General features: G+C 37.0%; 1 protein-coding gene across 9 annotated transcripts in view; it reads right to left on the bottom strand.

Annotated features, from left to right (window-relative positions):
- The window catches only part of Ptprk (protein tyrosine phosphatase receptor type K), a 514,942-nt gene that overhangs the window by 113,547 nt on the left and 384,373 nt on the right, over window positions 1-17,022 (bottom strand). For all 9 annotated transcript variants that reach the window (XM_085842716.1, XM_085842715.1, XM_085842708.1 and 6 more), the window contains exons 8-10: window positions 11,446-11,748; window positions 4,433-4,542; window positions 2,198-2,399 (exon numbers count right to left, since the gene is read on the bottom strand). In XM_085842716.1, the coding sequence (XP_085698842.1) occupies window positions 2,198-2,399; window positions 4,433-4,542; window positions 11,446-11,748 (615 nt within the window). The remainder of the gene's footprint in view (window positions 1-2,197; window positions 2,400-4,432; window positions 4,543-11,445; window positions 11,749-17,022) is intronic.

Genomic DNA, 17,022 nt, shown 5'->3' with positions numbered 1-17,022 from the left:
TTCAGTTCCTTCACCTGTTTGATTGTGTTTTCCTGTAATTCTTTAAGGGATTTTTATGTTTCCTCTTTAAGTTCTTCTACCTGTTTACCTGTGTTCTCTTGCATTTCTTTAAGGGAGTCATTTATGTCCTTCTTAAATTCCTCTATCATCAACATGAGATGTGATTTTTAAATCATAGTTTTGCTTTTCTGATGTGTTGGGGTAACCAGGGTTTGCTGTGGTGGGAAAAATGGGTTCTGATGATGGCAAGTAGTCTTGGTTTCTGTTTCTTAAGTTCTTCTTGCTCTTGCCTTTTGCCATCTGGTTGTCTCTGGTGTTAACTGGTCTTGCTGTCTCTGACTTTGGCTTGTCCCTCCTGCAAGCCTGTGTGTCAGTACTCTTGGGAGACCAGTTTTGCTGGGAGGAATTTGGGTATGGGGTGCTGTGGAACAGAGTCAGCTCGGGGGTACAGATAGAGACCAGAATGATCTTTTCCCCAGCTGATCCTTGGCCCATGTGTTCTCATGGCTCTGTGATGGTCTCTCTTGGGGCATCACAGTGGTGGTCTTACCTGTGCTTGCAGGTGTGCAGACACTCCTGGGAGGTCAGCTTTTCTTTTGGCAGTATTTGTGCATATAGCTCTGTGGCACAGTATCAGCTCTGGGCACAGATGGAGACCAGAAAGCTCCAGTCTCAGGCTACCCCTCGGTTCCTGTTCCTGAGGGTTCTGGGTGGGTTCTTCTGAGCAACAATGATAATCCTAGCTGCATTCACAGGCCTGTTCACAGTCCTCAAATTATATTTTTAAAGTACAAGAAAATTCTCTCTGTTCTTGAGTTGCAATAGTAAAATTGGATTGAAATGATTCAGGAGAAAAAAAAAACTAGACTAGTGCTTTGGTCTATAATTACAAATTTTCTGTTCAACATCATGCTGAACAGGGTAGCTAAGACTTGAAAATTGTGTGTGTGTGTATTTATAAATCAGAAATATATAGTTGTTCAATGCTTTCTGTTTTATAAGCTTATGTAAATGTTACAGCAATTTCTATAGAAAAATCAACAGTTGCTAACCCTATAAGGTAGGAAATTTGTCATGATATTCATTATATCTTATTTTGTAATAAAGAGACCTAATAAATATTTTGAATTGTTGATATCCTTTAGGAAATAAAATGACAGTTTAGTATGTTTTAATTCCTTAATACAATGGATATTTTAAAACAGTTTTACTAGAATATTAATATGAATCAAATCATATGCAAATGAAATATTGGAATTACTTTTATTCATGACATAAAGTTTTAAAATTTCTATTTTATTCAATACATTTCCAAATAAAGCTTAAAACGATTCAAGGCTATGTCAAAAATATGTAATGTTAATTGGGAGGGGCTGCTATCATATACTTTGTAAAATTAGTGTAAAGATAAAGAGAATTCACAAAATAAAAATGTTCTTAGATTTAATTTTCAAAACCCCCTATTTAGTAACACATAGCACACTTTTTTTTGTAATCTTAATATGACAAAATATTTTACTAACTAGAATACATTTAGGAGGCATGGTAGTGCAGATGTGCAGCTGGAAAAATAACAAGGTTTAACTGGTGATCTTACTGAAGAACTAGAATGTATAAACAATCTAGTCCAATGAAATGATAAAGCTGAATGTAATAGAAATTAAACTTTAGTCACTTTTACTTATCAATTCAAGAATCTCTTTCATGCTCCTGTTCTGACAAATTGGATGCATTTGTGAGACACTTTCCATGAACAGGATAGATTCATTTGTTTACAATTATCAGAATGTTAGGGAAACTGGGACAGACATGGGATGAGATATGCTAATACCAGGTTAAAAGTCATCTGCTGCTCATTAAATAATATCCATCCAGCTACAGCAGGGAAATGATGCTCAAAGGTACAATAAAAGGTCTCTCGTAGATTATGAACTTGGAGAGATTTTAAGGAAAGAAATATTATAACTTTTTAAGAATACCGTCATTTTTGTGACTGTTTGCAAACTGTTTGGATTACAACATAGAACCAATAATGATTTGTTCTCAAATGACTTAAAAAAGTGCCTGTGACTTCAGGTATTGAGAGTAAAGGCTTACTGAGCTACACAAGAACACAGTATATAACTGAATGTCTAAAATATGTTACAGCTAACTAGGAGCATGAGCCTTCCAGCTTCTGCATCACTTATTTGCTTACCTGAGATATTTGTGGTCACATTGATGGCTGTTGCTGGTCCAAAGCCTTTGACAGTGCTGGCTCTTATAAAAAACTGATAGGTGGTTCCAGGGTGAAGATGCATAAATACATGGTGTGTACTATTCCATAAATTTGATACAGTCTGCGGGGGCCCAGCCACTGGAACAGCAGGGTCAAATGATCTTATGCTGCTATAGCTCACCTGTTGTGGAAAATATATTTCCCATTATATAGCAACTGAAGGCATAGTAAACTCTTTCTAAATACCATAGTATGCAAGAGCTTCAAGCCGTCATTTCTTCCTATTTCTTCTCCTTTAATTTTGATGTTATTATTTCTGGCATCTCTCATTTACTATCTATCTATCTATCTATCTATCTATCTATCTATCTATCTATCTATCTATCTAACGTCTATCTATGGATCAATCTATCTGTTATCTATCAAACTATCATCTATCTTCTATCATCTCTCTTTATGTATATAATATGAACATCATCTACCAATCTACATCTTTATCTATTATTTATCAGAGTCATTAATTATCATTTATCATGCAACTACTAATATAAATCAGTTTGTCTAATTTGTCAACTACTTAAATGTTTAAAAATCTACCAGTAAATGGATATACTTAAATATGCATACTACATACAAAATTTCTTATACATACTTTAACATGCATGAAAACAAAAAAGTATGACATTCTTCTTCTTTTTGCCTAAGGGGACCATAGGAAGTTCTAGCAATACTTAGCAACACAGGCTAGTAATCTGTACTACTTGGGAGAGGGCTACAAGTTCAAGAACAGAGTGACTTTATGGCCATTTGTATTAACTTAGTAAGACGGTGTCTCAAAACAACAAAACAAAACAAATTATATAGAAAACTAGCATTCAAACACATTAACAGTCAAAACATTCTCATCCCTAAAATTCATTCTTAGGCACTAGAAACAGAAGTGTTTACTCTATAATCAGCACTGACTATACAGCAGAAAACCTCACAACTGTGCAATTAAAAATATCCATTTGAAAGTGATGAGGAAAGGTATGAAATTCTATTTTAATAAAAACATTTAAAAATTCATCATTCTCCTCAGCGTCTTATATTTGAAAATATGGTGATTTATATTCAAAGGTACAATGAAATTCTGAAATAGGTTTTTAATCTGTTTTCCTTTTGGGGGACTATTAATTACTTACTATGAAAAACTGGCATTCAATGGCCTTTCCTTAAGCACAGTGTGATAATGGTTTCTTAATTTTAGGAATGCAGACTTAGCAGTTTTACGTGTAATTATTCATTATAACCATTAATTGGGTTTGACAAGGACATAGTCTGGTTATGCACATACATAGACTTGAAAACCAGCCTATATTCCAAGATTTTGAAATTCCATATACCGTATAGTTATTAATGTTCAAATCAAATAATTTATGTAGGACAAAGGAGGGGTAATGATGTTTTTTAAATTTTTAAATATTTACTTATTTACCTATTTACATCTTTATTTTATGTGTATGTGTGTGCTCACATCACAGTGTATATTGAGATCAGAGAACCACTTTCAGGAGTGAGTTATTTTCTGATACAATGTACGGTTCAGGGGTCTCTCTATTCTTACTTAGTGGGTTTCAACTCTGTAAACCGTGGCTATGAGAAAGAACTCACAACCTCTCTGTACACTGGTTCTATACCCCCCCACCCCCCGCTTCCCCACCATTGTACTGGACATTGAATTAAGAGCTTTATCCATGCTAGGACAGTGTTCTACTACTGTGCAATATCTCTTCACCTCTTCTTAAGTTTCATTGTTTATGTTTTTCTGTCTGGGTTGCTATAGAAGCTTTGAGAACCTTAGATCGTGACTGTAACACTTTGTGTTTGGAACCCACTAGTAGAACCTATTAGCATGGGCTTTCCAGGCTACAGAGACCTAACAGTATGTAAAGTGATTGCCATGCAAAACTGAGGACTGGAGTTCATATTTCCTGAGCTCCACACAATGGGCACAACACAGGAGCCTGTACCTGTGGTTCCTGTATCCTTGGGACTTGTGGCACAATTTGTCTCACTAGACTAGTGAGCTCCAAGTTCAGTGAGAGATCCTGACTTTAAAACACATTTTGATCCTCTCACCCTCACTTTTCCCTGTTCCATTATTCCCTCCTAACCTTCTCCCATTTGCCTCTTCTTGGTGACTAACTGCCAACCAGCATCCCTTTTGCATACCTCATACTGAGTGATAATTCCATTCGGTTCCAGTGGCTCTTTCCAGTTCAGGAAGATCTTGTTTTCAAAGGATGTTCCTTGGAGGGATTTGACTGGCACAGGCCCGGGCACTAGAAATACAAGCATTGGTGATAAGAACATGTACAAACAATGTCGAATACTCATCGTATAAACAAGATAAACACAACTTAAAGGAGACAGCATCAGGTGTGTCTTTAAAAATAATATCGGGGGCTAGAGAGATGGCTCAGCAGTTAAGAGCACTGACTGCTCTTCCAGAGGTCCTGAGTTCAAATCCCAGCAACCATATGGTGGCTCACAACAATCTGGAATGGTATCTGATGCCCTCTTCTGGGGTCTCTGAAGAGAGCTACAGTGCACTCATATATATATATAAATATATATATATATATATATATATATATATATATTTTTTTTTTCTGAGTTCAAGGCCAGCCTGGTCTACTGAGTGAGTTCCAGGACAGCCAGGGATATAGAGAGAAACCCTGTCTCGAAACACCAAAATAATAATAATAATAATATCAGAATTCTCAACTGAGGAATACCAAATGGCTGAGAAGCACCTGAAAAAATGTTCAACATCCTTAATCATCAGGGAAATGCAAATCAAAACAACCCTGAGATTCCACCTCAAATCAGTCAGAATAGCAAAGATCAAAAATTCAGGTGACAGCAGATGCTGGCAAGGATGTGGAGAAAGAGGAACACTCCTCCATTGTTGGTGGGATTGCAAGCTTGTGCAACCACTCTGGAAATCAGTCTGGTGGTTCCTCAGAAAATTGGACATAGTACTACCAGAAGATCCAGCAATACCTCTCCTGGGCATATATCCAGAAAATATTCCAACTTGTAATAAGGACACATGCTCCACTATGTACAAAGCAGCCTTATTTATAATAGCCAGAAGCTGGAAAGAACCCAGATATCCCAACAAAAGAATAGATTCAGAAAATGTGGTACATTTACACAATAGAGTACTACCCAGCTATTAAAAACAATGAATTTATGAAATTCTTAGGCAAATGGATGGATCTGGAGGGTATCATCCTGAGTGAGGTAACCCAATCACAAAAGAACACACATATTCACTCACTGATAAGTGCATATTAAACCACAAACTTAGAATACCCAAGATAAAATTTGCAAAACACATGAAACTCAAGAAGAAGGAAGACCAAAGTGCCAAAGTGTGGATACTTCATTCCTTCTTAGAACAAAACATCCATGGAAGGAGTTACAGAGACAAAGTTCAGAGCAGAGCCTGAAGGAAAAGGCAATCCAGAGACTGCCTTACTTGGGGATGCACCCCACAATCAACCACCAAACCCAGTCACTAGGCAGATGCCAACAAGAGCCTGCTGACAGGAGCCTGATATAGCTATCTCCAGTGAGGCTCTGTCAGGGCCCAACAAATACAGAAGTGGATGCTCACAGTCATCCTTTAGTAGGAACACAAGGTCCCCAACAAAGGAACCAGAGAAATACTCAGGGAGCTGAAGGGGATTGAAGCCTCATAGGAGGAACAACAATATGAACTAACAAGTACCCCCAGAGCTCCTTGGAACTACATCACCAATCAAAGAAAACACATGGTGGAACTTGTGGATCTAGCTATATATGTAGCAGAGGATGTCCTAGTTGGTCATCAATGGGAGGAAAGGCCCTTGGTCCTGTGAAGGTTGTATGTATGCTCAGGTGTAAGGGAATGCCAGGATCAGAAATGGGAGTGTGAGGGTTGGGGAGCAGAGGGAGGTGGGAGGGGATAGGGGACTTTCAGAGGGAAAACTAGTAAAGGGGATAACATTTGAAATGTAAATAAAGAAAATATCTAATAAAAAATACATCTTTAAAAAAAATCAGTACATGAGCAGTATTCAGATTTGAGTCCAGAACGGACACACACTGAAAGTCAGGCTGCAAGTTTCTCAAGCAAGAAATGTCGACATAAATGTAAAGTTATTTGTATTCGAATGAATGTTCAGTCACCTGGGAGGGTTACATAGTCCTGTACTCTGGTTTTCTCTGTTGTATACCTCCAATAACACGAGGTTATTTGTAATTTGCTTTGAGAACAGAGATGCATCTCCTTGAAAGATTTTTTTGAAGATTATGATAATCCCCTAAAGAGGTTCCATCAACAAAGTTCATAAAATAATGAATTATAATCATAATGAGTGCTCCTTAGACTCAAAAGCCAAATCTCATAACGCTGACTTGAAATGCCCATTAAAACCCATCCTGACTTTTGTACGTATACTTATTACATTTTCTATAATTAAAAAGATAACATTGATTATTATAATTTTTAAAAAGATGTTAAAGATGAATATGCTAAATTATAATTGCTTCATGCTTCTAAATGAAGCTTACTTTTTTTTTCTCAGCTAAGAAAGAGGCTTATTAAGAGCAAGCTGGTTTAAGATTCAAGTATCTCTCAGTTTGTATGCTTTAGCCATTTGTCAGAGCTGAAGATGGGGCTCAGGGCTTGTCCACACAAAGTCAGTACACCACCACTGAGCTGTTTCAGATACTTTATTGTAGTCTTTGTTTTATTTTTATTTGTTGTTGCTGCTGCTTATTTTTGGCATGGTCTAATGCATGCATTGGCTTTGGGCTCGACGTAACTGAAGATGACCTGGACCTATGATTGTTTGCTTCTCCTCCAGAATGATGCGATTACAGGGATGTGATACCGTGCTCTGCTTGATGCCATTACCGTGTTGGGGATTTCATTCAGAGCTTCATGCATGTCAGGCAAGAATTATAAAACTGCCCATTCTTTATTTGTGAAAGCCTTATAATTTGTAAAATCTCAAGTTATTAATTAGTGATGTATCAGTTATTGTTGACAAGCTACAAAATGACTATTGTGTGTTTTCCTTTTATATATTTTGCTTTTAAACCTTAGTATTTATTCACACAATCCAGATTCTTCTTCCAGTGATGCTTTAATACATATCATCCCACAAACTTGGCCTAAAAATTCCCTTTTGAAAATATCAACCTTGTATTAGGCAAGTATGGTTTTTAATTAATATTTTCCTCAAATCCAATGTTTCAGTGAACTTCACACATGACATTATCTAGAAATGCCATTTCAAAGTACAGAGCAATTTCATGAGGATTGAAATAAATTAAAAATCACTGGATCAAAGGAAATGTATTTCTTCATGGCTAGCAGCAGCAAGAAATTCGGAATGATCTGTCACCAGACTAAGATTTATTTCATTCTACAAGGAGACTATGAATGATGTTTTGACCTCTGGGGCCGGCAACATGAGGTGGCACATAAAAGAAAGAAATCCACTGGAACCATAAAGCATGTTAAGCATGCTAGCACTGAACTGTGGTCATGCTCACAACCCTATCAGCATCCCTTACCCTGTTTGATGCCTTCAGCATAGGCTACTTTGCCCATAACGGCAGAGACCCTTTTAAACATTCTGTGCAATTTTTGGCAATACCAAGGCTGACAGGGACACTGGTTTGTTGTGCAAGGAGATAAATGTATATCTGCTGAATCTGTTTGATCACAATCAGGGGAATGCATCTCTTCTTCCCATATTTGTCAGGGTGCTTGGCAGATATGGATAGGATGAGTCAAAACAACAAAAAGGGAAGAGCTGCTATTAAAATTCCTGTGTCTACAGAACACAATTTGGCCTATACGTTACATGAAAGAGAATGAAGATATTTCAAATTGTTCTTATCTAGGGGTGGTTTAAACTATTTGCATAATTTTGCATTGAAAGATGGATGGACATACAAATTTGCTTTCCCTACAACATTGCTATGGTCATCCCTTCTCCCACATGTTCTACTTTGCCATGATTCTATTTGAAGTATTTCTAGGTTTTCTTTTCAAGATGTAAAATGTGAGAGAATAGCAAGACCAAGGTATGCTGTACAAGTGATCATGACTTGGACAAATAAGTACTCCAAACTATACATACATATATGGTGAGGATGAGGTATGGATACAGACCAGCTACAGTTATGTATTTTCTGCATCTGAGGAGGGACGGTGTCTACACACACACAGACAAGGTCTCAATCCAGTTACAGTTTGTCTAAATACAGCATGAAGCTCATAGAGCCGCTTCATGCCTAGCTACAGTGCATGGATTGCCACTTCATGTTTCCACCACAGCAGTTTTGAACGGAGACAGAGTGCTGACTTTTGTTCCTGTACTAGTAGTGATTTCTCTGTGAGCTGTTTCAGCTCATTTTGTTTTGAGCATGAGGAAGTCCTTCAAATATAACTTCAAAAAAAAAAAAAAGGAAAGAAAAATGAAATAGGTGCAGAGAAAGATTATATTAAATAAGCATCGCTGCCTCTAAAATGTAATGAATGTACATTTTAGAATAGCTTTGTAGCCTTAAAAAATGTCCCCAAACCAGGCTTTTCTGCTGAGCTAACTTCATAATATTGATTTTCATGAATGCTAAAATGAAAAATGAAAACAGAACCTTATACAAAAAATTTTGCCCATGCATTAAAAAAGCAAGTGTAATAAATTAAGTATAAAATTTACCCTAAGGTTCTAATAAGAAATGGATCCAGCTTTGGGACCTTGATTTATGAAGGTCCCCAGAATTTTTTTCACATAATGATATCTTTTTATTAGATGGTTGATAATTTTTTCCCTCTGTATTTGGAGCAGTAATAATTAAGTAAGACTGACTTAATCAGATCATCATAATTTATTGATCTTTGCAACAATAAGTATGATTTGGTTGCTCTTCCTTACCACTGAACATTGAGATATATCCATTATCCTGTGAAGAAACTCAAACTCACATGAGCAGTCATGGAGAATGAATTACTCACAAATACATCATGCAAGTTCCTATATCGGGCATTAAGCATTACTTAAACAGTAAAAAGCAAACAAGAAAAAGGAAAAAGCCCACCGCATGAGATACAATCACAGGGATCATGCAGTCGTCCCACTGTGGAACCCTAATGGTCGCCTCCACATAACTGACGTGAATATAGCAAACTAAACTGGAGTTTAGGAGAACGGAAGTGTCTACAAAGGGTTCTCAAGACACAGGTTAAAATAAAAGTCAACCTGAAAATAGGACTGAAATTAAACAGAGAAATCATGTTATTTCTTATCTATAAACTGATTCTAGACAACATGAACATTATCGTTGGGTATTTGTATGGGTTAGGGCAAAATTCCAGAGCAATCCATTACCTGCATATTAACATAGTCATCGGTGTAACAAAGTGCAGTTAAAAAAAATAATGTAATTAAGAAAATTACAAAAACCTGACTGCCTTCTTTTGTTTGCAGGAAAGAAAATTAAGATAGTAAACTGTATCAAAGGCTAAAATCAAGAGAAATTGCACTGTTAAAGGGTGAGTGGATAAAAACAAATGACAGTATAAAACCCATGTAGCTTAATCTAAATGTTATCAATTAAGACATCCTGGCTTTAAATGTTAACACCATGCAATAAAACATGTGGCTATGCTCTTAATACTAAAACCATGGGTTATAAAATGCCCAGTGTGACACAGACCCTGAAATCTCCATAGCACATCAGAAGGTACAGTGTGATTCCTCAGGACAGTTGTAGCTCTTTTTACACATCTGGTTCTATTAGTGACCTATGAACTCATTACCTCACCTCTTCCTTTTCACACAGGTAAGTGTTAAGTGTGTCAGAGGGTAGGGGTGGCAGACAAGATGAGGATGAGGTATTATTTAAATATTTTGACCACAATGATTTCAAGACATGAAACAATGTAATACTTGAGATGGCCACCTTGATTAACTCAAGCATTCATCATAAGTCTCAGAGTTTTTACTCTGAAGTTTTTGTGACATGAGACTGACTTTAGACACTGTGTTGCTGCAGTTTGATATCCAAAGCTCTTGCTTCTCTAAGGACAAAGCAACAGGATGGACCAAAGTCACTTCCAGTTTCCAGAGGAGAAAACTTGAAAGGACTGTTTCTAGAAACTACAGCTTACAGACCTATTTTATGACAGCCACCTTGATCCTACTTGCTAGGTACCAAAAGATACTTAGTGGCCCATTGAATACATGAAGGGAGGTGGGGGTGGTGTCTGGCTATAAAATAGATCTTTTGTTCTGAAACTCCTATCAGTCTGTTCAAGGAGAAAGTAAGAAAGAATGGAAGCAAGAAATCCCCAGACTTGACTTCTTCACATAAGCACAGGACTAGAGAGCTGGGAGAAGTTACTGGCTATGGAAGAGGTGGATTCCTGGTAATCTTTGCTTCAGATCTTTATATAATAGCTTTCATCAAATATAGATTCATTTGTAGAAGAAATTTCATAAAAAGTATCACCTTAAAATATTTGTTAGTAAAATAAGGAACTCTATTTATAGCCATGTTAATGATTTACCAAACCATTAGGAAAAAAGACATATTACAATACTAATATAAATATACATTAATATTACCTAATTTTTGTGAACATAATTTCTGAGATTATAATAAGATCTATAAAAGTGATGGCCTGTTATTTTCTTAGGAAAATAACTAAAAAATTTGACTAAAAATATGTCCTGTGCTTTTGCGTTTCACCCCCCATCCCCCCACACACATACCCACTTGCAACCAGATGGAGTATTTTATCTTCAAGTATTAGGAAAATAATTTTAGCTAGTATGGTTTACAAAATGCACACACAATGTGTAAGAATGTGAGTTAGCCAAAAGATAACTGATACAGTGACATGGATAATAACTTTTTTGTTTTTAACCTTTGGTAAGAAGAGCTTTATTCAGGCTTTACTCATCACTGTTTAAAAACACAGCATGGCTGCATGTCATTTCCTATCCAGTTTCTTTTCTAAAGAACATGTGTTCTGTTAGAGTTAAACTGGGTTGAGAAATTTTGGTGTGTTTCTGGGTTTGGTTCAGTGATGGATACCATAGGGTAAGTGTACAGAAATGACAGCATCCTTTGTCCCCACCCCACCCCCGTGAAGATAATAAACATGAGCTTACCATCTTCATCAGTTTGGATGATTGTCTCTTCACTCTCCTTCCTTCCCTCTGGGTTGGTTAGGATCATCTTGAGGCTGACATTTGTGTAAGGTGGCAGATGGTTCACAACATGCTGAGGGGCTTTGGGGTCCATGTCCAAGCAGTCTGCCCTGCTCTCATTGTGGCCACGGAAGTAATGGTAGCAGATAGTGACATTGAAAGTGTGGCAACGAGTGATGTTGTAGCCCAAGGACTCCCAGTCCACTGCAATGCGCCTTGCCTGGATTTCAGCAATCTTTAAAGTCTTTGGTGTCCGCATAGGTTCTGCAAAATAAATCAAAGTTGCAGACAGATGTCAACTTGACTGTGAATGCTTTTGGAAGTGTGTAACACTGAACAGAAAACAGCATACGCAAATGCAGTGAATATCAGGAGAATCTTTGCTTTTGAGTGTTTTGCCAAGAGAATCTTTAGGTTTTAGTGTTATACCTATTCATAGTTTTATTTTGGTAAGTTTTAGAGATTTCCTACGTTAGTTCTAGAGACAACAACCATGACACAAGAGTAAGAAAAGAACGAAAACATCAAAGAACAACAATTCCTTGTACTTGGGAACTAAGCAGCAAATAGAGACCCAGAAATGTGGAAACAATGTCTGATGGTTGTCATTGTACAGCTCCCTGTCACTTTCCTTCATCATTATTAAGTGAGTAGATTAGCTCATACATCAGAAGGGACAAGAGTCAATGTGCTCTGCTCAGTGATTTGTCATGTCACTAAGCTATGGTGTGTACTAATTAGTCTAATTGTAAAACTAAACTACCATTTACCAAAAATGACACAGCTATTAATTAACACTAATTATTTCAGTAATGATGCTGTTCATCAACACAAATAAAAGACGTAGAAAAATTACAAGAACACATGTAGATAGTAACACCATCTTCTTGCCTTCTTGATCTCTTTGTGGCTTACTTTCTAAGTGGGATGGGAAACAATCAGGTCTAACAACCCATTTGCTGTCGTCCTAACCAAATGAGGAGGGGGATTTTCACTCAGCTGGAAAATGCTGGCATGACTGAACACTTAGAAGACTGGAGCCCATCCATCACTGACTCCCAGCGGCATCCGCTCCTCATGCAAGACTGACTTTAATTGTCTAACTTAATCAAAATAATTACTCTATGGAAGTCAGGGCCACGGTGAACCATACACAGCACAGAAACCAGAACACAGCAAAATGTTAAGACATCGAGTAGACCAAAGTAAAAAAGCTGAGGCCAAGCTCAAGGTCTTCCTGGTGCCTTCTTTAATCCACTCAGGATGGCCGATAGCAGTGCTGACAACAACAACCTGAAATCAGCAAGGATAAAAGCAAAACAAATGCAAAGGGCCCACTTTGGATGTTTTTATACATTTTGGTATTTGATGTTAAAAAATCTCAGCTTTATAAAAATAATTAGAATGTAACACAGATGGTAAGCCTGAATTGGGAATCCAGTTCAATGGCTCTAGTGTGGGATGGGAAACAATCCTAAGTGGAAGATAGTTTAAAATTGCAAAACTAAATATTCCCTGTGTACACATACAAATCAAACCCTGGTAGAATCTAATGCTTAGGTTTCAAATGTTAGAGGCTGCTCTTGACCTTAGTCTGCCTGTTGTACCAGATTTGATCTTGTTTACTGTCCTAAGAGCACACAGAGAGACTGAGAGGAGGGTCATGGCTTTGTAATCATACAGGTGTTCTCACATTTAACTCTATGCTAATACTTTCCCCACTGCATGATCCCTATGGTGAAGTGGCAATTTCCATCAGTCTTTGTCTCTGGAATCTAGCAGCTGACTAAACAATAACAGCTACATTAACTCTATCCATTGCTAGGGAAACTGTAATTTTCACTATGGCTAGAGAGCAACAGGACTTTTCTTAGTGGCCATAGTCAACCTGAATCATACTTTGTCTATAAAGAATTTATTTGAATCCAGCATGAGGAAGTAAGAAAACACCTAAAATATTTAAATGGGTGACGCCCTAGACATCAATGACGAAAACCACCATTGGTAAAAATCTCCTGCTTAGTGATGCTTTCTGTTTACAGAGATCCTCTCATTCTGAATCCTGTATCTCCTCTTTCTATGCATTTGTCTGGATCCAAGTCATCTTTCTCCATATCTCCATTCCACCTCCGTGCAGCTGGCAGCAATTCCACAATCTAATATCTTATACCCCATGAAAGAGGTAAGTGCCTTATGTGTACCCCAAGTTCTCACATAGCTCAGGCTTAGCAGAGGACAGAGAAGCTACTGTCTTGGTTAACTTTTGTCAAGTGTAGAAGGATCTGAGAAGAGGGAGTTGCAACTGAAGAATTACTTTTATCAGACTGGCATGTGGGTGAGGGTATGAGCCATTTTTCTTAATGTTTATTGATATAGGAGGGCCCAGCCTGCTAGGGCTGTGCTGCCCCTGGGCAGGTGGTCCTGGGTTGTATACTAAAGCAGACTGGACAGTTGTGGGGAGCAAGAGGCAAACATTATACCTCCATAGACTTGCCTAGGGTGCTGACTCTAGGATTCTGCTAGAGCTTTTGCCCTGGATTACTTTGATAATGGAGTCTAATTGTAAGAAATAATAAACCCTTTCCTATCCACGTTTTTTCTTTCAATCACAGTGACAAAAACCAAAATAGGACAATTCCTTACTAAGTAAAAGTTCACTGCTACACTTGGATAATTTGGTGTGTGTGTATTTGAATGTTGCTTGCTTGGCATTCATAGTGAATTACATACGAAACTTAATACAAATAAGGAAAAATACATAATTAGTCCTATGTACATGTATGTCACCACCAGAATTTCTGTGTCAGTATTTGATTAAGAAAATAATTTTTGATGAAGAGTCTTTCAACAAAGTCAGTAGGTTGCTTTCATTACTTTTTTGTTCCCATAGATTGAATTAATCCAATCTGTTACCCTGTACTTGTTAAATAGAGACTTAAATATAATTCTACATTTTTTGTTTCTGTCTTGCTAGATAGTCCGTGCTGGCTTGGAACCCCTTCTCATGTTCATTTAGATATAGGCGAGACAAGAAGTGGAAGGAGTTGCTCAGCAAAGTGTTATCAGAACCTTAGTTTCCTTAAGGACAATGATGTGGAGCTCTTAATGCAGCAAACGGCCACATAAAAAGGCCTTCAAGTTATTCATCTAATATGAAACAAAAATGGACTCTTATGAAGGTATGCAAAATGGCACAGAAGGTAGTAAAACTAATAAAACATAGTGTTAGGCCCGAGGAGCTTACCTCTTATTTATTGAAGATGATAAAACAAGAAAAAGATTGTTATTTTGATTAAGGAGACATAAGTGGAACACGGCAGTATCTCTGAACCCAAGAGAGACTGATAAATTCTGCTTGTCAAACAGAGGAGACATGTGCATTAGGTCTCAGAAGACAGTCTTCAGATTTTAGATAAATAATACAAAATCAAAGGAAATAAACTGGAAAGAAATGCGGAACATAATTGCAAAAAAGAAAACTACATATTCCCATTTGATTGTTTTACAAATACCCAGCTGGACAAAATGTAGTTAAGACTGGTTGGACTAACACAGAGCAAATTTTGTTCCTGTGCTAGGACTCTGAGCTGAACTTGAATTAAATTTCTTGACTAATTTCTAAAGTCAGTGGAGTCAATGAAACAAACTTGGAGAGATAAAGTTAGAGGTTATGTCATATGTAGAGACATTGGGGTAGGGAAATATAATTAATGCAATATGTAAGGATATTTTCTGGGCTGAATAAGAAGAGACATCAGAGACAGGCAGACTAGATACAACATAGAAGGAAACAACCGAAAAACTAGGTGACTATTTGGATTCAAGTACATAAATAGGTATTATATAACTATCGTGCTCAGACAGAATGTCTTAGAAAATATGGTGCTCTTGGAGGAAAAAAAATCAAGATAGTGTGATTAAGAGGTAAAATGATATAGTGATTCAATATCATGAACTTATTGCTTTGTTAGCCATGAAGTGTACTAGAAACGAGGAATGTGAAGATGCATTTAGCCATGTCCTAATTTAGGAAGTAAGGCAAACAAGCAATAATTGAACTAACTTATGTTTTAGGAAGTATAGCATAGAAGCAATAATTGAAGCAATTTGTGTTTTAAATAACTGGGAGGCATTCTGAACAAAAGATCTAAACAGAGGCATTGGCCTACCTTCATAAAGGATAGGAGTTTGTGCATCCCTTCAGAGACAGAGGATGAAGGTAAAAGACAGAGAGGGAGTGGATAAAGGGGAAAGAGAAGGTTCAGGGTAAATGAGGGAAGACTGTGAGGGACAGAGAGAAACACAACAGAGATATTACAATAGTGTGTTAGAGAAAATGAGAAGGGCCACGGACTTAGAAAGGGAGAGAGCAGTACCTATTTATAACTACATATTCATTCAAGAAAGAGTTTAAGAAAGTTCACTAATATCCAGAATATATTTTCAACCCATGCTAAATTCTTTTCTAAACAATTAGACTTTGCTAGAGTCCCACTAGACAAACAGCAGAGGTCATATCAGACACCAGATCTTTATTCTGTGGTGGTATTCTGCTCATCCTGGTGTGATCTTCCTAGGAACCATCCCAGTCTAAAATCCTTGCCTGTGTTCATAATTAGTGAAACAAATTGCACTCAATCATACTCCATCCATGACTCCTAAGTCTTAAGACATTCGGTGAATCTGCAGTGTATTCGAAACTGAAATGGACAAATCAAATACAGCCAAATATGTACATCCAAATACTACAAACTCAGATTCATTTCACATGTGGGAAAAAAAAAACAAACTGGAACTATATTATTTGTCTTTGTAAAATGTTAGGATATTTATCATTAGATTCAGAGAACAGCTTCCAGAAAGTGTACATGTATGTGTGTGTGTGTGTGTGTGTGTGTGTGTGTATGTGTGTGTGTGTGTGTAAAACACATCAACTAGAGGAGAGTCAAAGGGGTGTCAGAATAGTAAGAGAAAGTCTACTTTTGTTTCTAAAGTCACATAAGATGTTTTCTTCTATTAACTGGGCCTTGGGGTTTGTTAATTGCACAGTTTGTTTCTATACTTTGAAGACTTGATAATCTATTTTTGTAACAAATATGGTCTTGTTCCACATCTCTACAATTAATGCTGTAAGAAAATAATAGCTATGTATCTCACTATACTATGTGTGTGTGTGTGCAAATGCTTGCAGGAAGAAATGTCAGAATTAGAGGCTCCACCTAGCTGGCTAAATAATGATTAGCAAAATTTACAATCTTCTCTATCCTTTCTAGCATTTGTTGTCCATTTATTTCTTAGCAATTAAAGCAAGAAAGGCAATATTATATCTAAAATAATAATAGAGTGGCAAAAACTGTATCAGGTGCACAGCCAGTATTATATAATTAGCACATGGGCAAAAATATCATTCTTCATTGTATCTACTTTACCTTTAAAGAAATCAAAGCAGAAAGTCAAGTTCAAAGGCCACATGCACTGAGGGGACCTGCTGACACATTGAGCCACTGTTCTATAGCAAGAATACTCTCTAGGTATCAA

The sequence above is a fragment of the Mus caroli genome, unplaced genomic scaffold, assembly GCF_978045245.1.
Source record: "Mus caroli unplaced genomic scaffold, Mus_caroli_1 scaffold_9, whole genome shotgun sequence".
NCBI lineage: Eukaryota > Metazoa > Chordata > Mammalia > Rodentia > Muridae > Mus > Mus caroli.
The sequence above is the reverse complement of the archived record's forward strand: the minus strand, read 5'-3'. Positions and strand labels throughout refer to the sequence as shown.